The sequence below is a fragment of the Prinia subflava genome, chromosome Z (assembly GCF_021018805.1).
Source record: "Prinia subflava isolate CZ2003 ecotype Zambia chromosome Z, Cam_Psub_1.2, whole genome shotgun sequence".
Taxonomy (NCBI): domain Eukaryota; kingdom Metazoa; phylum Chordata; class Aves; order Passeriformes; family Cisticolidae; genus Prinia; species Prinia subflava.
The window spans coordinates 102,912,560-102,933,895 of record NC_086283.1 but is presented as its reverse complement, the minus strand read 5'-3'; the positions used below and the strand labels follow the sequence as shown (position 1 = coordinate 102,933,895).

General features: G+C 48.2%; 1 protein-coding gene across 2 annotated transcripts in view; it reads left to right on the top strand.

Moving 5' to 3' along the window:
* MYO5B (myosin VB) overlaps nt 1–21,336 on the top strand; it is a 150,449-nt gene that overhangs the window by 30,342 nt on the left and 98,771 nt on the right. For both annotated transcript variants that reach the window (XM_063421447.1, XM_063421446.1), the window contains exons 3-5: nt 439–610; nt 3,303–3,447; nt 19,276–19,432. In XM_063421447.1, coding sequence (XP_063277517.1) covers nt 439–610; nt 3,303–3,447; nt 19,276–19,432 — 474 coding nt within the window. The remainder of the gene's footprint in view (nt 1–438; nt 611–3,302; nt 3,448–19,275; nt 19,433–21,336) is intronic.

Here is a 21,336-nt window from a genome sequence, read left to right as displayed (position 1 = left end):
AAGTAACTTGAATTAAAAATGAGCTGAGGAATCGCTCTGATGTAAGAACACGGTCTAGTTTGGAATGAGGCTGCTTTTCCAAGAGCAGGAACATGCTTAGATCAGATGAAGCTGTGGGTTTCTGTGCAGTGCCTGTCACTGCTCAGAGGTGGCTAAAGGCTGCTTGTGCCAAGGCTGGCCTGAAGATGACTCAGGCTGGTGCTTGTGGACCATCGGTGTCCACCAGGACCGTGTGGTGGAGAGCTCAAAGCCATTACCTGAGGGGTGACCTGGTAGTCTGTCATCCAAGTCCCTGTAGCATTTATCATCAAGGAGCTTTTAACTTAAATGGAGCAGGGCGTTGTAAGTATTTTTACAGTAGCAGGAGTTAGCCTGTAAAAGTGACAAGCCATTAAAGGAGCTGTTGTTATTTTTTGTGTTCCTCGTGTGCCTCTCCAGCTCTACGAATATCCCATCGACCTCCAAGGGAGCGAGCTGCCCTTCCTGCGCAATCCAGACATCCTGGTGGGGCAGAATGACCTGACAGCCCTGAGCCACCTGCATGAGCCTGCCGTCCTGCACAACCTCAAAGTCAGGTTCCTCGAGTCCAACCACATCTACACCTACTGTGGTGAGTGTCCAGACCACACGTTCAGCTCCTGACAGGTTGTGGGGCCGCAGAGAAACCCCTTGGGACCATAAACCACAGGCTGCAGCGTGAGGAAAGTCTGTGGGAGGTGGGTTTAGGGTGGGTGGGAGGTATGTGTCAACAGGATGTGAAACCAGAGGTGGTTTTTGGAGGGCTGGTGCACTGTGGACTTGCTGAGCTCATTGTCCACCTGCTTTTGGTGGGAACATTTTGTCAGGTGAGTTTGAGGCCAGCCTTGCATGTGCTTGGCAGCCCTCACTGGGAAAAAGTAGGATTTAAAAAACCAGTGAACAGCAGCATGCCAGACAGAGTGATCCTACTGAGGAATGTCCACAGCAGATTTTCCTCTAGGAAAAAATGCAAAAAAATGTTCCAGCGCTGCCATTTCCTTCGTTTTCTTCATGGCTTTGGGTATCATCTAACTCAGAAATTCAGAGCAGGAGGAGGGCAGGTGTAAACTTGGGTCTGTGATTTCTGGGGAGACCGCCTTGCCAAAGCCATTCAGGACAGCAGTTACCTGTGGATGGACAACAGCAAGTTGCAACTTGAAAAATAAGAAAGAAAGGAAAGAAGGCAATTCATAGAATCTCAGACTTGTTTGGGTTGGAAGAGATTTTAAGGATCATCTTGTTCCACCCTCTGCCATGGGCAGGGATGCTTTTCACCATCCCAGGCTGCTTCAAGCCCCAGTGTCCAATCTGGCCTTGGACACTGCCAGGGATCCAGGGGCAGCCACAGCTGCTCTGGGCAATCTGGGCAAGGCCTTGCCATCCTCACAGCCAGGAGTTCCTTCCCAAAATCCCACCTATCCCTGCCCCCTGTCGATGGGAAGCCATTCCCCCTTGTCCTGTTAAAGCTGGTGTGTACAGCTGTGACTGTGTTTCAGTTTGGGGTTGTGAAGGAAATGCTTGGCAGGAGGAGATGACTTTTTCAAAACAGTGCCCTGGAAATACGTAACCTCTGTGGCTCTTAGTAGTGTTAACTTTCAGTATTTAATGATGTGCAGTGTTGGATTACTGGCATAGTTTGCAGCCTTTTGGAGCTGCACATGTGTCTTCAGTCACCTGCTCCCACCCAAAACCAGTGAGGTTTCATGAGGGCAGCTTCTCATGAAGGTTCGTGACAATCTCGAGCGCAGCATTAATGGAGACACAGCGTTTGGGCTGTGTAGGTTTAGTTGCAAAGCTCTGCCTGGCTGCAGCATACAGAATCACAGCATCACTGAATGAATGGGGTGGAAGAGACCTCCAAGGTCATTGAGTCCAACCCAGCCCCAACACCTCAGCTAGACTGTGGCACTGAGTGTCACATCCAGTCTCTTCCTGAACACATCCAGGGATGGTGACTCCACCACCTCTCTGGGCAGACCATTCCAGTACTTTATCACCCTTCCTGTAAAACTTTTTCCCATGTCCAACCTATATCCCCCTTGGCACAGCTTAAGGGTGTGTGTCCTCTGGTTCTGGCAGCTGCTGCCTGGAGAAAGAGACCAACCCCACCTGACCACAGCCACCTTTCAAGAGGTTGTAGAGAGTGATAAGGTCACCCCTGAGTCTCCTTTGCTCCAGGCTAAACAACCCCAGCTCCCTCAGTAGTTCCTCACAGGGCTTGTGTTCCAAGCCCCTCAGCTTGTGCTGTGGTTGAGAAGGGCAGGAAGGTTCTTGTCTGAAGGGAGGAGAGCCCTTCAGCGTGGTTTGCATTGTGGTTTTGGTGAGTAAGGGAAAGCTGGCGGGTGACCTGAGCAGAACCAGGAAGCAAACAAGCAAGAGCAGGGCGCAGGGAGGTGGAGCAGCTGGGCCAATGTCCTGCAGAGGCAGGGGATGTGACAGTCACTGACCTTTGCCTTTTGTGGCAGGCTAGGTCACGCTCCTGGTGTGTGCTATAAGCTGAGTGTTCCTGTGCTCCTGTAATTGGAGCGTGATCGAACCCTGAACTGGGCGGGCTGGAAGCACAGCGCTGGCCCCACAGCCAGGTGCTCCTGGAGCTCCTTGCAGGGACAGCTGAGATGTGTCCAGCCTCAAACTCCTCAGAGATGGAGCTTTGTCAGCACCTGGGTGCAGAGCAGCTCCCTGGAGCCCACGGGGAGCACCACGTGTGGCTTGGCCTCTCATTAGCTCCCAGCTCAGTGCATTCTCCGGCATTCCCACAGCTGGAGAGGAGGTAGACATTAAAGCCTCAGAGCAGGCTCTGGCATTCCTTTCCTGTGATTTATGTGTTTCAGTTTGATTTGGGTACATTCTTTGTTAGGCATTTTTACTTGCAACTCAAGCCAGGGGAAAACCCGGGATGTTTGTTTGGGTCTAGCAGAGCTTTGGTTGCACAGGAATTGTTTTTCTGTAGTGCTGGCTCAGGCTGTGTTGATCTCTCCTCATCCCTCCTGCATAGTCTGTCTTCACACAATGGAGATTATTGTATTATTGATTATTTTTTTGCTCTTCTCACCAGTTTTGTGCATCTCCTTTGTAACTGTACAGGGATGACTGCCTTGCTAGTGAGGGAGATGCTGAGATAAGAATTCTGAGCCCTTCCCCATTCACTGCTCACCTTTCTTTGTTAACTCTCAATCACTGTATTTTAAAAACCTTATTGAAGCAACTAACAGAAACCCTGAAAACCCTGAAATACCAACTCCCTCCTTGGTTTGTGACGTCCCTGCCTGCCTGTGTGCCCTCAGGTATCGTGCTGGTGGCCATCAACCCCTATGAGCAGCTGCCAATCTACGAGCAGGATGTCATCTACGCCTACAGTGGCCCGAACATGGGGGACATGGACCCCCACATCTTCGCCGTGGCCGAGGAAGCCTACAAGCAGATGGCCAGGTCAGTGGGGGCCCAGACACGGGGCTTTGGGTCCAGAGTGGGCAAAAATGCCATTAAATTCTCCAAATACTCAATGAAAGCTAGGTCATGAAAGAGTGTGCCGGAGGTCAGGTGTTTCTGATTAGTTCTGCCTAATGAGTTCAGCCCATTATTGCACCCAGACTGCTGGGCTGATGGGGATCCCTGTGGTGCTCAGGAACTCGGGGGTTTGGTGAGGGATCCCTCTCTTGTTGCATCTTGGATGAGTCTCCTGGAAGAAATTCAAACCACTCTGCAAATGTCATGTTTAATAGCTTAGAGGAAACCACATTTCAGATAATTTGGTGAGATAATCAAACTAAATCCAGATGCTAATGTTAGTTGTTGTTTTATGGAGACACTGGGATTTTGGGTTAGGTGGTGACTGGCAGATACTTGGAGATATTTATGGATCCCTCAAAGCAGTGTCTTCACCAGATGGCTTTGGTGAGTTTTACTGTATTTATTTTTGTGCTTGTTGTGTTGCTGGGGACAAATGTAGGATTTTGTTCTTAACGAATAAGTTATGATCCAAAAGAGAATTGGAGAGGAAACTGAAAGTTGTTGTACCAGGGATCATTTTATTATAGTTGTTAGGACTCACACAGTGACACAGTGTGTTTATGTTTGCTTATGGATTAGCTGAGATTTTTGTACAGCCCTGGCTTTTAATAGCAAGAGTAAGCAGTGAACCATTTTCCAAGGGTTGCAACCAACTTTCTGCTGTGTCTGGGTTGTAGTGGTGAGTTAGGGTCCATTTCGAATAAAAATGAGTCAGAATTCAATCCAGAAATGTATCTGGAGGAGCACTGCCATGGCCAGTGAGAGATGGATTGTACCCAAACTGAGCCCAGCCTGCAGTTCACTCCTGCAAGTGCTTGAGCTTTGGGCAAAACCGCTTTGAGAAGAGCTCAAGAATTTGGGGAGCTGCCTGTAGAAAGAGGAAGGCTTTCCTTGTGTCATTCCAGACTGAGCAGCAAGCTGCATGGTTTCTTTTAGAAGATACCAGGGTTTTGCTGACCAGGACCCATGGGTTTTCCAGGAAAAGCGCCTAAAATATAAGGCAGCAACTCACTTTTCTGCTGAAGTTTGTGCTGGGGAAGATACACTGCTCTCCCACATCCCTGAGTAATTTTGCAGGCAGTGAGCTAACAGCCCTAGCCAACAATGCTTGTCTCTGCTTTCCTCCTTATCAGAATAAAGCTACTTTTGACAGCAACTCATAATGGGTAACTGCTGTCTCTGGGTGGTTCAGACTGCTGTGTTTTCAAGGGAACAGGAAAATTACCACCTTCAGAGCTCTTCAGCAAGGTGCTCACTGCTCAGTGCTCCTCTGGTGCTCTCTGTTTTTGGGCTATTATTATGGTAATTGCAGGCTTGGGTATGAAAGAGGGTTTCAGACAGGGCTGAGTGGAGGCTGGGACATGGATTATAGGAATCTACCTGGTTATTTGAAATGTGCCTTAAAATGTAGCACACCCAGTTTTAAGTCTGAGTGCTCCTGGGTGGGTGTTGTGTTCTCTGCAGTTTGATCTGAGCTTTTCCCTCAATGGTGCTCCAAGGTAGAGCTGCTGGAGCAGGGTGTGTGGATAGCATAGCTCCTGAGTGATGGAAAAAGGGCCTTGGAAAGGATTTCTTTTTGCCCTTTTTCTAACTGAAATGCTGACTCTGTGGGATGCCTCATATCTGCAGCTCAGCTTTAGTCCTTTGGGGTGAGGTGGGATATGGCTTGTTAAACCTAAACTAGTGCAAAAATATCACTGGTTTTGCAGTTCAGCTTTTATACAATTGGATTAAGTTTGGTGCATCCCGATAGATCAGGAATAAAACTCAAGCCTGCCATCTCAGAAGGTCAGACTTGCAAGGTGATTGAGAGCAGGAAAACAGTCTGGCCAGTCTTGTGGGTTTCTGAATATTTTATCTCCATTACTGGCCCAGAGCACACAGGGAAAGTGCAGCTGAGGGGATTGAATAGGATTGAGTGGATGGCAGTGAAGAAGGGCACCAAACTTAAGACTCTCTGTTAAATGAGAAAAATTGGAGGTAATGAGATTTTTATTTCTCTGAGCTCCCAGTGTGCCATGGCCATGCAGAGACAGGGTGCCAGGGCAGAGTTTAAGGCAGCTGGTGTGTACAAGTGTTAGTGACTTGCTCCTGTGCTTTCTCACTGCCTCAAGCTCAGCACCCAAGAGATGGGGCTGGAGGCACCTTCACAGGTGACTGTGTGGCATCCTGTGTTTGCTTTGGTCCTGTCATCAGAAAACAACAATTTAAAAGAAAAAAAAAACAGAAAAAAAAAAAGCCATAGGTGGGCTGTACAAGGGGGCTACAGAGGGTGTGTAACAACACCCAAATCCCTTTTTTGAGTCTAAATTGTTCAAAAGCACCTGAACACGTACAATGGATTCAGTGTGTGTTAAAATTCCCCTTAAAGTATGAGCTTTTCACAAAGAGGATGATTTTGCAGCACTTGCATGTGAAAAAGCTTAAAAAAAACCAACCCCAAAACAAAAAAAAGTCAAGTGATTAAAATTCATATGTGACATCCTCTAATTTTTGCAATGACCAGCTCTTTAGAAACTGCCAGATACTCGGTATAGGACTAAAGACACAGTTCACTGAAACAGTCTTGTTTTAAACAGAATAAGCAGCATGGAGTTAATTTGCTCCAAGTGCTGCTGCTGGAGGTAGTGGAGTCAAGTGCTTGGGCTGGTGGAAGGATGGATCACTTGGTGATTGTTAGTGACCGTGGGTTGGGAGCAGTGGGTGTCCTGGGACACGGACTGCCTGCAGGGCAGTGCAGGCACCTCCCCTGGTCAGGGTCCTGTCCTGGAGAGGTGCAGTGGAGTTGGGGGGCTACAGAAGGTGTTTGCCCTCCTGGGTGCAGTCTGAAAGCTGTCACAGGAGAGCCAGCACAGCCGCTGATGCCCTGGATGATTCTTGCTTTTCTTGCAGAGGAACAAAAGATCTCTTGTGTGCCCACATCCTGGCTCTAATTTCCGTGTGTGTCATCGCTCTGGGCAGGAGCCTGGAGTCTGGCAAAAATTCCCTCTAGAAAACCTGCATTTCTGCTGCAGTCAGCCTGACCTGAGCAGCACGTGTGGCTGGCACGGCCGAGGTCACACCTCCAGTGCTGGGGACAGCTCTGGGCCCCCCAGGACGAGAGACCCTGAGGGGCTGGAGTGTGTCCAGGGCAGGAACGGAGCTGGGAAGGGGCTGGAGCCCCAGGAGAGGCTGAGGGAGCTGGGAAAGGGGCTCAGCCTGGAGAAAAGGAGGCTCAGGGGGGACCTTGTGGCTCTGCACAGCTCCTGCCAGGAGGGGACAGCCGGGGGGCTCTGGAGACAGGGACAGGAGGAGAGGGAACGGCCTCAGGCTGGGACAGGGGAGGCTGAGGTTGGACATGAGGAGGAATTTCCCCATGGAAAGGGTGGTCAGGCATTTGGAGGGGCTGCACAGGGAATGTTGGTGTGCCCATCCCTGGAGGTGTCCAGGGAAGGCCTGGACAGGGCACTGAGTGGGAACAAGGTGGACATTGAGCACAGCAGGGACTTGATGGTCTTAGGAGGGCTTTTCCAACCTTAGAGAGTCCATGATTTGTGCCCTGACCCCTGTCCCTCTATGAATGTGACCCACTAGTTGTTGCCAGCTCCATGGAGGAAGTTTGGATGATGACAGTGCAACACCAACTTCCCCCTCCCAGCCTTTGGGAGCTTTAGGTGTATTTTTAGTTAGATACTCCCTGTCTTGTCTGCAGCTCCATTTAAATTCATCCCAGCTTGACTTGTCAGTATGGTCACCATGTTTTCATGTGATGCTGGGCTGAGTCTCTCAGGAAAATCACTACAGTGGATATATTTGTGTGACTTTTCTGTCTTTGGCCCTTGTCTCTTCCTTTTGTACAGTTGCATTTGTTCTGGGCACAAGCCAGCAGTTGCCACTCCAAGTAAGGTTTCTTAATGCTTTTGGGTTTGGTGAGGTTTTTTTCTTGGTGGTTATTGTTTTGGTTTGGTTGCTGCTGTTTTGTAGTGTTTTCTTGGTGGGTTTTTATTTACTTATTTATGTGTTTATGTATTTATTTATCAAAATAAACCCCATGCATTATCCTTAATGACACAGAATTGGACAGCCCTAGGTGAGAGGGGCATGTGCTGTGGGCAGTGGAGCAGAGAAACGGGGCCTCCAAAGGCTGTCAAACATGTCTCAAAAGCAGGGAGCAGGTGGCAGAGGTGATCTCGGCTCAAATCATAAATCAGATGCTGAGGGTATTGTCAACCCCTTTTGTGTGTTTTCCGTGTGGCACCCCTGGGTGGGAATATTGTCCCCTTGTGTGGGCCTCGGACCTGGTGTGACAGCAGCCCACGTCAGGTAATGCACACAAAGGAGGTCCAGTGTTCAGCTCTTACCACAGCAGAGATCTCAGGTCACAAAGGGCTTGTGAAAGCCTTCTGAGAAGTGCATGGCCTGGGTCAAGTGCCCTAGGCTTTATTTCCTGGTGCATCCATCTGGCTGGTGCTTTCACAGATGCATCCCTGCAAAGCTGTTCCATGTGGCCAGGCAAAAATGTCTTGGGTCTGTTTCACATGAAACTGGTGAATCTGAATTGCAGAACGTTGTGGTGTTCTGCCAGGAGCGTGGCAGGGCTCTGCAGACCTTAGCTGACCCTTGCAATGTCAGTGGGAAGGCAATTGTCCTGGTGTCCTGTTGGTTAGAGTGGAGGTTCCTCCTTCCCAGCATGAGGGCCTGCTCACAGTGTTGTTGATAGTTCCTGCAGAAGAAATAAAATGAGAAATGCAGGAGTGATTTGATGGATGAGTTCAGCTTCATCACATCTTGTCTGAACTGCGGCGCAGTGGGTACCAGATAACCCCTGGTGTCTGCAGTTTGAACCAGGCTCAGTATCAGCTGTGTAATTCCTGAATTGTAAATTGTATGGAAATAGGGTGTCTCCTCCCTTCAGCCCCAGTGCACACACACTGCTTCTGTCACTGAGTGCTCAGACACTTGGGCTGCAGACAGGTAACTGTACTTAGCAGTGGCTTTCCATTTTTATTGGAAGTTAGCACACCCAGGCTTTGCACTGCACTGTCAAAATCACTGCTCCTGCAGAGAGGCAGGTGCCACTGGGGCTGCCTGAGGTGGCCACTGCTCTCTTTTCTGCTGTGGGGAGAAATGCTGGAGCTGGAAAAGAGCAGAAATTGCAGCAACAACCCTGCACACAGGCAAATAGACTCAGGGAGGGGTATGGGCACGGTGGGGGATGTCCTTTCACAGCACTTCAGATTTCAAGGTTTTACAGGAGGATTTAAAGCCGAACAAAGAGAGAGTGGATAGGAGTTAAAAGAGAGATTAACCCCCAACAGAGATGCAAGGGGAATCAGACTGGCACAGTAAATAAGGCTGAATCCTGTGTTATATTAAAGGCAGGGAAAGGTTTAGTCTCCAGGGGAATGAGGCTGGGTGGGGGCTTGCAGGGAGCTGTGGGGCTGAGCTGTGCTGCACCAGGGCTGTGCAGCAGGGATCATCCCAAAAATAAAGCTCTGCTCTAAAAAGGGGACCAGAAGAAAAATAACTCAAGAGCCTTGAATTTAGGAGATTGCAAAATGGAGGGGGTTCTCTTCTGCTTAGAGTTAAAAGTGGAATAGGGATGAGGGGAGGAGGTTTTGCAAGAGCTATCCCATGAACTGGCTGGTGTAAGACCTCAGGGATTGCTTTATTTCTCCCAAGGTGATATATGGAAAAAATAAATCATGAGACACTCCAGGAAGTGTTTCCCAAAAACTGGAGGAGGGACCCTCTGGTCTTGCTGTAGAAGAGGACAGAGATACTCTGGGGATAAGTGGCCAACTAATGAACTTCTTTTAAATGTATTTTTTGGGCCATTTAGAATAAGGACTGTGCTATTTGCTAGCAAATTTAATAATAAATGAGACAAGCCTTATAGAAAAATCATAAATACTCATAAATGGGACATTACTGGCAAGGGAAAGCTTAAGGTAGAGAAAGGCCAGTGCCTTACTGAGAGTTATGAGTGCGTGTGTGTGTGAAATATCACTGACCAGGAAGGAGGGATAATAGCCTACATGGAATGTGTAACTACTGCTGTGATGCAGGAGGGCTGTTGGAGCTCTGAGGGGGGACAGCTGTAACACCAAGTATCATTGTACATTCAAAACAGTATTTATGAGCAGCATAATTTCATCAGAGCCCAATGACTTGTGATTGGCCTTGCCCACCTCCCAGTCACTGCTTGCCACCCCACATCCTCAGTGAACTTCTGGGGGTCTCGAGATGGGGAACCCAGAGCGTGGCTTCTGAAAATCCCTTTCTGGGGTTTTCCTAATGCTCATCAACTGTAGTTAGTCAGATGGTAATGTGGGAGTTCTCCAAGCAGCAGTAGCTTAGGATAGTGGTCAGTCAGAAGGACCTTCTTTCTGAGACTGGCATGGGGTGGAAGAACAACTGACTTGTCCTCCTGGTGCTCCAGAGCTGATCTGCTGGCACAGCATCCCACGGTTCCTTTCTGGATGTGCTTTTTGGGAGGACGCAGTCCCAAGCCTCCTCCCCCTGCAGTGCTCCAGCAGCTTGCAGGTGGCCTGGGCTGGAGCCAGGAATGCTCTGTGGTGTGATCCTGGCACAGAAAAGAACATCAGGGTGCCAGAGAGCTAAGGAAACCGGCCGGGTGCGTGTTTTGCTCTCATTGGGAACAACACACAAAAGAACTGCTGACCTCGTTTCCGTGAGGCCGAGGAGCTTGTGTTCCTCCCCGGCGGGGTGTGCAAAGCAGCAGTCCTGCCAGAAGGTCATCCAGGCTGGAGACAGCCCAGCAGAAACGTGGGGCACTGAGGGTTTTCTGTGCACTTGGAGGGGTGTTTCCAGCCAGCTGCATGGAGCCTTTGGGGGAGAAAGGGGCATTAATGTGCTGGGGCCTGTGGGAGTCCCCATGGGGGGAGTGCCTGAAGGGCTGGAGCACCTTGTGGAAGCACTCTGACCTCTGCAGAGATGCTGCCATCTGGGGTATCGTTTTAAAAATGAACAATTCAAACACAAAGGATATTCTTCATCTCATGGAACAGAGCTCTTTTGCCCTGGGAGCAAAGGGCTTCATATCACTCTCTCTCTATCATCCTCTGTTCAGAATTCTCCATTAAATCTCAGTTATATCAGTCCACAGCTATGACTAGATCTTCGCATCCCCCTGAAAAGCATTCTGTGTGTTACAGGGAAAGTTTAATGCATTCTCCATGGCCTCATAAGAGAAGTCCAGCCAAACCACGCAACTCTTCAATCTCCTTGCAACTCAGGACTTTTATTCTCTCTTCTCTGACTTCTGTCTCATGCAGTGTCTCTCTGTGGTTCACTCTGGCTGTTCCCTCACTCAGATAATGTTTTTGAGTACGGGCACACTGTGTGATGAGAGCAGTCCCCTCTCTCCATGTGGCACTGGTGGCACGGTGGGTGGAGGTAACCTCTGCATTGAACACCCACCCCAGCACCGGTACCATGAGGAGTTGTGTCTCAGTGCCTGTCACCTCTGAGGCAGCTCAGACTCCTTCATAGGCAGCTACTGCCAAAATTCCCTTCTCTGTGGGAGTGCAGTTGGCCTCAGATGCTCTGTAGCTCCGACTCCAGAATCCCAGTGGTCGACCTTGAGTCTCACCAGGCACCTTCTGCCAAAGGCTCCAGGACAGGCCATGGTTCCCGGCTGCAGAGTAGAGCACGTTCTTCACCTCTGGTCCTGTCCTGACTGTGCCCAGGGCTCCTGCATGAGCGATCTCCTGCTTGATCTGGGTAAAGGCTCTCTGGGGTTTGGTCTGGGCCTTAGGAGTGCTGGGGGATGAGTGTTAAACAGTGTGGGACAGGGCAACAGCCCTGCCCCTCCGAGCTGTGCAGGAGACGTGTTGGACGTGTTGGAGCCCTGGGCACAGGGAATTCCAGGCTCTCTGTGCTGCCGGGCACTGACCCCCAAGAAAACACTACATTTGCCCTGAGGCTGTGGAGAAAGCTCCCAAAATTTAGTGATAGCACTGGGACTATGGGTGTGTAGTTTGAATAGAAGTGTGTAATACCACATGGTGGAAAACTTAGAGTGTAAAGTTTTAGGATATAGTAATATATATATATATTGCAAGATTTAGGTGGATTTAGGGTGGAGGCTAGTCCTTCTTTTTCACCTTCTTCTTCGTGAGTCTGGGTGATATTTTGTAATTGGATAGAAAAGTCTGCATTGCTGGCCATGGGTTAAAGGTAAAAATAATTTAGGTGTCGTTTCTTAATTGGACAGTTTATCCTTAAAAGGCCTTGTAGAGAGATAGCTCCATTTTTGCTTTGTTACCTAGAAGTGCTGTAGATCTCACAGTCTATGAGACTGTAATGTAGATAAGAATTATTAAATATCTGAGTCTGAACAAGAAATACCATCTCACTCATTTAATCCCTACCCTGGCAAAAAGAAGATAAACTCAACAGAGAAGGTTAATGCTGCACCTCGCCTGGTCTCCAGGCATTGTGCTGCATGCTCATCCTTGCCCATTCTGGGCTGAAACGCTGCTTTTAGCCTTTTTCCCAGCAACTGAGACACTGAAGGCCACATTTTCTCTCTGTCTCCTTGTTGAGACCCAGGGATGCATGAGCAAATGGGCTCCAGAGCTGTGCAGAGTGGGTCCCAGGGAAAGCATCACGCCCAGTGCATCTCAGGGTCATAGAATATGCTGGGCTGGAAGGGACTCATCAGGATAATCGAGTTCAACTCAAGCCCACCTCTTCAGAATCCAGCTCTTTCTTTGTGACCAGAATGTGTTTTGAAGCTCTGATGTGGGTGTAGCTTGTTGGTGAAAACAGTATTATTTTCCCTCACTGGTACATGCTTCTGTATCAAAAGTTATCCCTATAAAAAAAGAAATCATCTATGTTAAATATAGTTTTCTGTGTAAAAGAAAGAAAGACCAAGAAAAGGTTGTATAGGGTAACCTATGCCATTTATGAAATATAACAGTGTAAAAAATGACCCAAATGAATGTGTAGCTTATGAAAATCTGTCCTTATTGCACTGCTGGTTTCAGCAGCTGCAGCATAAAATGTGCGTTTGCAGCTGATATTTGAAAATGCAAACAGAAAACAAGTCCTTAAAACATTCTTGTTCAAATGGATGAAAAATATCTTCTTGGGTTCTTTCTCTGAGGGAAAAGTGTAACTGCCCCTAAGTTGTGATTTTCTGTTTGCCTTGAGTGCCAATGTCAGGGATTCTAAAAGCCCAAATTAGAGCCAACAAATAAAAGAAGCTGCTGCCACTCTCAACAGTGATGCTGCTCCAAATTCCTGTTACCCCACAGAAATGGGAAGAACTCCTGGCTTCAGAGACCATTTCAGAGATGGCTTTTTCCTTTGTTCAGCACTACAACTCTCTTGATTTTCACCTCCAGAGTGCAACTTCTGTTTGTTCATTTAAAAGTAGAGTTGCACTGTCTCAATTTTTCATCACTGTCACTAGCACTTGAGGGATGCAATCCAGTGGTAATTGAATTATTGCATTTTTTGTATTTCTGACAACAGAGTGCAGGAGCAATGCTCATTCTTAGCCTTTGCAGCACTGTCAATGGAGAAATGCTTTGGGCTTTTGTGGGTGTTTTCATTGTGGTCAGGCTCAATTCAAGCTGCAATACTCAAAGGATTTTTAATCTTCAGATTGCTTTATGAACTCTAATCCTCCAAGCAACCTGAAAGAAGTAGGTTAAATATGATTTCCATGGTGGAGAGACTTACTGACTTGTTCCACGACACAGAGAATTAGTGTCAGATCTGGGATTAAAGCTGGAGTGACCCCTGACAATTATTCACAGGGTCGGGCTCTGCCTTCATTTATTCCACATCCTTTTCCCTCTTGTAGAAGCTGTATTTTCAGTGCAACTGGTTTTGCTGGTTTTTGCAGAGATTGGGATGAAGTTGTGGAGTTAAGCTGCTTGTGCCAGTGGTGATTTTTGGAAGGGATGGCTATGAAAACAAATCCTAGATGTTCCAGGTATCTTTTCATGGGTTTGGATTATGACTTCAGAGAAAGCTGACTTTGGAAAAATTCTGACTGGTGATATATGTCTGAAGACCATTTGGGATGTATCTGTCCTCAAACAGTGTTTTCGAGCAGTGTTTCTGAAGGCTGAGGGTGTAAATATCTGCACTGAGGTCTGCCCTGTCTCTTGTGTCTCAGGCAGAGGGGTGGTGAGAACTGTCCCTGGATTCAAACCCTTTTTTATTGCAGTGGCTTGACCAACCCCTTTTCTGAAGTGAGGATTTTGCAGGGGTGTTCTGTCCTGGTTTAATTAGATAAAGTGATGGGAGCTGCACATGGAAACATTGAACAGTGCCACACCTCTGATTGCCCTGATGTCGTGGAGAGCTGTGTCCAGCTGGGCAGCTCGGGGTGTGGATTCTTCTCCACACCTTTCCCAGTCTGTTTGGAGGCTCCTCTGAGGGCAGGAGTGTTCTCTGCATTGCTGGAGGTGAAGGATTGACTGCTTAAACAGGCAGGGAAATATGTTCCCTTGATGTAAAGGCTGGTAATTAGCAGCCAGTGCTAATCAGCAGTGGAATCTGAAGTGCCCTTTCTCTTCACAGCCAACTGACTTTTGTTTGCCTTGGGCAGCACCTTTAGATGTTGCCTTTAACAAATGGTATCTATTAGACTTTTAGGGTAGGTATAAAGAAGGAATTTCTACAGGTTGCCCACAGCAGCTGTGGCTGCCTCATCCTTGAAAATGGCCAAGGCTGAGTTGGATGAGGCTTGTAGCACCCTGGGGTAGTGGAAGGTGTCCCTCCTCATGGCCTTTACTAGATGGCATTTAAAGGTTCTTCCCAACCTTTGTATTTCTGTGATTCCATGATATTTTTCATCATGTGTTGTAAAAGCAGCAGTGACTCCCCTCTTAGTATTGCTGGGCTGGAGACCTCACACATCTCTTACTGTGTGTGGTCTTGAGGGCCATTAATCATAACATGGCAAATACCTGCAAAAAGGTGTTACCCACCACCAAAGCACCTCTGGAGCTGCTCTTGCCTCTTGCCTTGAAGAAACCATTCTGGATTTTGTTCTGGTTGGACTTCTGCTCCTTGGTGGTTTTGTTTGCCTCTCTGATGGGTGGTGGCTGTGGCCCTGATCGTGGTGTTGGTTTTCTGTCCCGAGCATCATGTGAGCTGTGTGCCACGGGGAGAGGAGCCCTGGTGCACTTTGTGGCAGGGTAAAAAGCTGTGGGGGCAGCCCTGAGGTGCACAGGAGCCCCCCAGCCCCAGGAGGAGCTGGGGCAGCGCTGCCATGCTGCAGCAGAGGCAGTATTCACCCATGAACGCTTTATTTTATCCAGGTTCTTCTCAATAGGAATTTCCTGCTGTGCTGGCACTGCCAAAATTGAATGTATTTTAAGCAGCTGTATTGCACACTGTGCCTGCATGGTGGCCAAACATTTCAGAGTTTTTTATTCCACACTGAACACAAACACCTCCTGCCTGGCGTTAACCATTTCTGCTGCCTGAACGTCTTGTTTGCTGCCAGCTGCTCCATGGGGTTCATCGATCTTCCCCTGCTGGCACCAGCAGTTGGTTAACTTCTACACTGAAGAGGGGAAGGGCTCTGCAGCCTTTATTTCTGAAAGCTTTTATTCCTGAAGTTGGGAAATCAATGTCTCAGCGTGTATTATCCACCAAAAAAAAAAATAGAAGAGACACATTACTGCAAATGCAGGAGGTTAAGTAGCCTGCTAAGAGCAGTTTTCTTTTTATTTTATGTTACTGATATAATCCGTATGTTTTTTGTGCCACGGAGAGCTCACCTGGCCTATTTCATGTTGCAGCACATCAGCCACTTGGGCGAATTCTTGAGAAACTCTGGAAAAATGGGACCTGGCAGAGTGGCTGCAGTAGCAGTAAATTGTGTTGGCTATAGTTTTGTCACTAGGCTCAGTGTCTTTTGGCAAATATCTGTTTAAAAAGAGACAAGCCAGAGGGAGGCATAAAGCACTCATAATGCCACTTACAGGAATTTTTGGGATGGGATCTGCAGCCCAGGGGCTCTGTGGGTTTGGGTTGGTCCTCGGCTGGGCTCTCAGGTAGGTTGGTCTCTGCTTTCTCCAGCCTGGCCCACTCCAATGGCTGGTAATAGAGAAGTTATGAAAGAGGTCAAAATTGGTAACAAGATCTCATAATTGTGAATCTTAACTTGAAAAAAAATGGGTTACCAAATACTGCCTCACAGCAGTGCTGTCTGGATGCCAGGTCATGCATCTTCTGATATTTTGGCCTCCTTTAGCTGGATACTCCCTCCCAGACTGGAGGAGCTTTTATCTTATGGCTTTAAGAGAAAAGTGGCAGGGAAATGTTATCTGAAATGTGCCCCTTGGGCCATACCTGTCATACAGAGCAGGGTGGGAAACAATAATTCTGAAGTAACTTTTAGGCAAGTGTAGCTCTAAGCCCTGCCAGCTTTGTGTTTGCAGAGCTCCTTTTGCAGGGAATTTGGTTGTCACCTCTCCCTTCTGCTTCTCCCTCACCTCTGACCAAGGACAGCCTGTTCATCCACTCTTGCAGCCCATGCCAAAGCCTCTGTCTGCCCCTTTCTTGGCAGCTGACAGGAACTCTGTCTGTTGGATCCTGCTGATGGCCAGCGTGGGATTTCACCGATGGAGCTCAGTAGGAGGTTGTCCATGAGTCACTGAGCCATGGATCCATTAAGGCTGGAAAAGGCCTCTAAGATCAAGTGCAGCTGCCAGCCAGCACCACCAGCATGTTCACCATAACCGTGTCCTCAGGTGCCACAGCCACACTTTGCTGGAGCACTTCCAGGCATGGGGACTTCCTGTGCACGTCCCATGCACTTCCCAGCAGCCTGTGCTGGGGCTTGACAGCCTCTTCCACAAAGAAATTCTTTCAGATACCCAGTCTAAGCCTTCTCTGGCACAGCCTGAGGCCATTTCCTCTCCTCCTTTCACTTGCTGCCTGAAGGAGAGACTGACAACCCACCTGACTGAAGATGATGAAACCATGGGGGAAGCTTCAATCAGAGTTCAGTCAGAGGTGAATGGTGACAGCCATCAGCTGTCCCAGGAGCTGCTGCTGTGGGTTCATCCAGCTCCCTTCTGGGGCTGGTGCTGAGTTTCCCTTGCCCTCTGTGGAGCTGGCCCTGTTTCTCCTCTGCTGGCTGCCCATGCCTGGCAGCTCGTGGTGCCAGGAGAGGTTTGTTGCCCACCTGTGGAAGTCCGAAGGTGTGAGACTGGCGCATTGGCAGCCCCGTGCCTGGGTGCTGCCAGCTGGCTGTGGGAGAGCCCCGGGGGCTCTGCCAGGGCCTGCTGAGGGCACGGCGCTGTGACTTAGCAGTACCAGGCTGTCCCCACCCGGGATGAGTCACCGCGAACGCGGGCTCTGGGATGTCTGGGCACGCTCCACTCCCAGCCCCTGTTTCTGCATTGCTGCCTGATTGCTGGGGTGGCTGGGTGTAAGAGCCTGGACCAGAGATGCAGGACTCCCAAGCGGCTCTTAACAAAACTGCTGTTTATTGCAGAGATGAAATTATAGCAATCTTGGGTTGTGGGTAAGAGGAGCCAGGTTAAAGTTGCCAGTCACAACTGAAAGCATGCTTGGGAGACACCTAAGTTCTGGTTACAATGCATTATATATTTTCCTGTACTGAATATGCTAATTTACAACATCCAATCAGTAAAAGATACAAATCCTATAGAATCTACATATAGCCTATTACAAGGCTTACATTACCCTACTGTGTTACGTTTTAAACCCTAAAAGCTACTTTCTAGATATTTTTTCTCTTCCCTGTCACATTGGCACAGTCCCTCTGACCTTTGGACCCTTGGCATCTCTTAATTTGCTCAGAGTATTGTTTAATCCAGAGGGAATTCACCTTCAGATGGCCAAACCATTGTTTTCAGTAACTAACGGCTCGGTATCCTACATCTCAAAGCTCACCTTCATTTGTACTCCACTTACAGGTTTCATATCCTCAAAATCTTTTGTCAGGCAATCATACTTACAAGGCTTTCCTGTTTCATCTTTCCCAACAGTTGGAGGCTCCTCTTGCCTTCCTGTTGTTTGGAACCCAGGAGAGCTAGCTGGCTAGGGAATGGATTAAGATACTCTTTGTGAATTGGTGTCTGAAAAATAGAGAGAGCTGGAAATTCTCTTGTCAGTCCACTGCAGCTGCAAATGTCTCAGTCATGGTTTACACTAGCATGTTAGGCGTGACTTGGCTGAGGTTTTTTCACAAACCAATTACCTTGAGTTTGGAAGGAATTAAGATGTTCGTGCCTGACAGCGGAGGGAGGTAGTGGTGTGGTGCGTCTTTGTTGGAAATGCAAAAGTGGAGTGTGGCAATCATTTAGCCTCTGTCCTCATCTGGTATAAACTTGAGCTGAGTATCTTCAATTGAAATGTGTTTTGATGGAGTTTCCTGATGTAAACAGAACTGCAAGGTATAAATTTATTGTTGTACTTGTATATGGGATTTTCTGTGCCTGCTTTCAGCTGTGATTCGTGAAAGCCAGGGCAGAGTCTGGGAAAGCTTAAGTTGATCTTACTTAAAAACACACTCAATTATGTCCCTACAGCTTACCCAAGAGCTTGGGTATTTTGGCAGCTTATAGCAAATCCTGCAGTGAAAACTCTGCTCTTCCCAAGGCCTGCAGACAAATTGCAGAGGTGCCTGGTTTGCCATCTGCTGATGATGCCCCGGAGAGCGAATCCCACTGCAGCAGAGGCGCTTGGCCCTGGAGCCAGCAGATCTTTTCGTGAAGGGATGTAGTCCTGAAAATGAGCTCCTCTTACTGCCTTGGCCCTTTCTTTGCCTTGCAGCTCAAGCATGTTAAACAGATTAATTATTGGGATGTGTCTGGTGGGTGCCATGCTGGGAAGGACTGGCTATTTCGTGCTGACTTGTGCAACGGGTTTTGTGTGAATGATTAATTTTGCAAGTGGAAAAAGGCATTTGGAAGAGTTTGTGCTCTGTGCAAGGCTCAAGAGCTACATGAAGTGGTGCACCCTCAGCTTCTCATGCAAAGTCCTGTGCCCTGGAGATACCTGGTGAAATACCTCTGCATTTCAGGTCAGTGACTTCACCGTGTCACAGGATTTAGGGATGAATCGTTGGTGTCAGTCTGATGTCAGACATGCTTTGTATTGCTGTTGTCAAAGTTTTAAACAGATGTTGGGAGTTGTGTGAAAATACTGATACTCATATAATGGCATAGAGAATCAAGTGATTTCTTCTGTGTCCCAATGTTAGGATGCTTGATTGTACAACTTCAGTATTTTTAACGTGTTTTGAGTGTGTGTTTTAAAAACAAGTTGCACAAGTTGACTCTGTTTTAATGAGCAAAATCTCAAATGCTAGAGTGAAGGAGCTGGCGGGGAAAATTAAATATCCAGTGTTAGGAGCTGATACTCAGCCACTGCCTGTTTATAGTTCTCCAGACAAATGTCCAGCAGCAGAGGTTGGGTGTTTTGGTGTGTAAGAAATGGGCTTCCCAGGGTCTCAGGATGAAGGAGGCAGCAGTGCTTCCTGCTGTTCCTGCTGTCTCTGCAGGCCTCTGGAGACGTTCTGGAGATGTTCAGTGTCCTTCAGGTTTTCTCTGGGAAGTGCCACAGCTGTGTATTGTTCACTGCCACTTTCACAGTCCAGAAGAAATCCAGCGTCTGTAACGTAGGTGGCGACAGGGTGAGGGACCAGCAACATGGGAAGAGGGTGCGAACAGCTGACAAGAAAACGGACTAGTCTAGAGAATTTTAGCTGTTGTTAACTTTGCTGCTGTGGCTCCCCAGGGAGGAGAAGAACCAGTCCATCATCGTGAGCGGGGAGTCGGGGGCGGGCAAGACGGTCTCTGCCAAATACGCCATGCGCTTCTTCACCACCGTCGGGGGCTCCGCCGGCGAGACCAACATCGAGGCCAAAGTCCTGGCCTCCAGCCCCATCATGGAGGTAAAAGCTGCTCCCTTCCCTTTGTCCTGCCTGCACTGATCACTCTGTGTCTCCCTAAGTCACAACTACAGTGAAAATCCCTGAGGACTTGTGAGACAGGTCTGGTGTACAGCCTGACAGCGTCCTGGAGCTGAAATGCAGAAAGGCACTGACAGCCTCCATTTAGACCACCCCCACTGCACTGGCATTTGATGATGATAAAGCTGAGCCTGAGTACCCCCATCACATCTCCAGGAGCCGGGCTTTGATGGGGCTCCAGATTGGAGAGCCCAAGCAGTGCAGCTGGCACTCTGAGTGTTTTATCATCTTCTTCCTCCTTTGTCACTGCATGGTGCCTCCTAATCTCCATCTTTTGTTGTACAAACATGGAATAGAAAAGAAAGGGATTAATCTATTTGAGATATTTACATTAATTTTAATTTTTGTTAGTTTTCTGTTTCTGTCAATCTCATATCAACCTCTTCTCCTAGACAACAGCAACAGGACAAAAGGACATAGACTTAAGCTGTGCCAGGAGAGGTTTAGACTGGACATTAGAAGGAATTTCTTCATGGAAAGGGTGTTCAGGCATTGAAAGAGACCGTCCAGGGAGGTGTTGGAGTCTCCATCGCTGGAGGTGTCCAAGGAAGGCCTGGATGTGGCACGGAGTGCTCTGGGCTGGGGAGATTGTGGGCATCAAGTTGACAGGTTGGACTTGATGGTCTGGGATGGATTTTCCAACCTAATTGATCTGTGGTAGGGGAATAATGAGTCTCATTATAGGGAAATCCCTGCTCTGAAGGAAAAAAAAAAATCTTATAAATACAAAAGAAAGGGAAAAAGCAGCTTTGTTTCCTTTCACTGAAGCCAGATGCTGAAAATAATGTCTGAGTTCCTAAATTGCGTTTTCCAAACAGATTTTGGAGTCATGAAGTGCCTTCCATTGATTTGGGTTTTTCCAAAGTCCATGAAGGGCTTCAGACTCGTGTAACTTTCTTTACAAGGCAGGAGCCAGCAGTGCTGCTTCAGTGGAGTGTGGTGTTGTCCTGTGCCTAACCTTAGGCTTGGCTCAGCCTTCAGGGAGGCTTCCCCTCACGGTACCTGGTGCCAAATTGTCTGATAGACAGAGAGGTGGTGGCTGATCCAGGGTGAGACAAGCCTGACAGGCAGCACGTGTGGTCTGACACCCTGCTGCCCCATGGGGCTGAGCTGCAGTGCCCAGACCCATGGTGGGGCAGGTGAGCAGCAAGAAAAGCCAGCAGGTGTGTGGCTGATGGGGGAAAGTGACTGGTTTCCTGCAGGCTTACTCCTGGTAAACCTGCTAGTTTACTGCTTTCCTCACCCATCTCCCCTGCCTCTGTGAAATGTAGCTGCAATACCAGGGGGCACTTAAAACCATCCAAGAAAAAAATTGATAGTGCACACTATTCATCTATATGACCCCAGAATTTTATTGCTCTAATTTTCCTGCCTGTGTTCAGTTCTGGCTGTAATTTCTAAGTGCTGAGGCCAGGCAACCTGCCTGTCTTTATTGGAAATTGATGAGAACATTGCCTATGCAGAAAAAAAACATAAAAGAAAACTGCCTGGTTTGCAGAAAAACCCTGAGTTAAATGGGCGTGTGGGTGAGGGAGACCCATCCAGGGAAGCTGCTGGTGTTGACTCTGAACAAAGGTGGGGGCATTTTCTAGGGCAGAGCACAAATGTTGAGGCTTTTGGGATGTAGATGATTTTAATTACTGTAGAAACACTCGTTGTTGTTTGCATGCATTTTTCTTCCATAAAAACCCTGAAGACGCTGCATTTTCAGTGAAGAGTCCTCCCCAAAGTCACATCGTTCCTCTGCCTTCTGCATCTGGCAAGGGGTTTTCCTTAAATCCTCCTGTGACTTTACATAGCACTGATTGCAAATCAAAGTGTTTTAA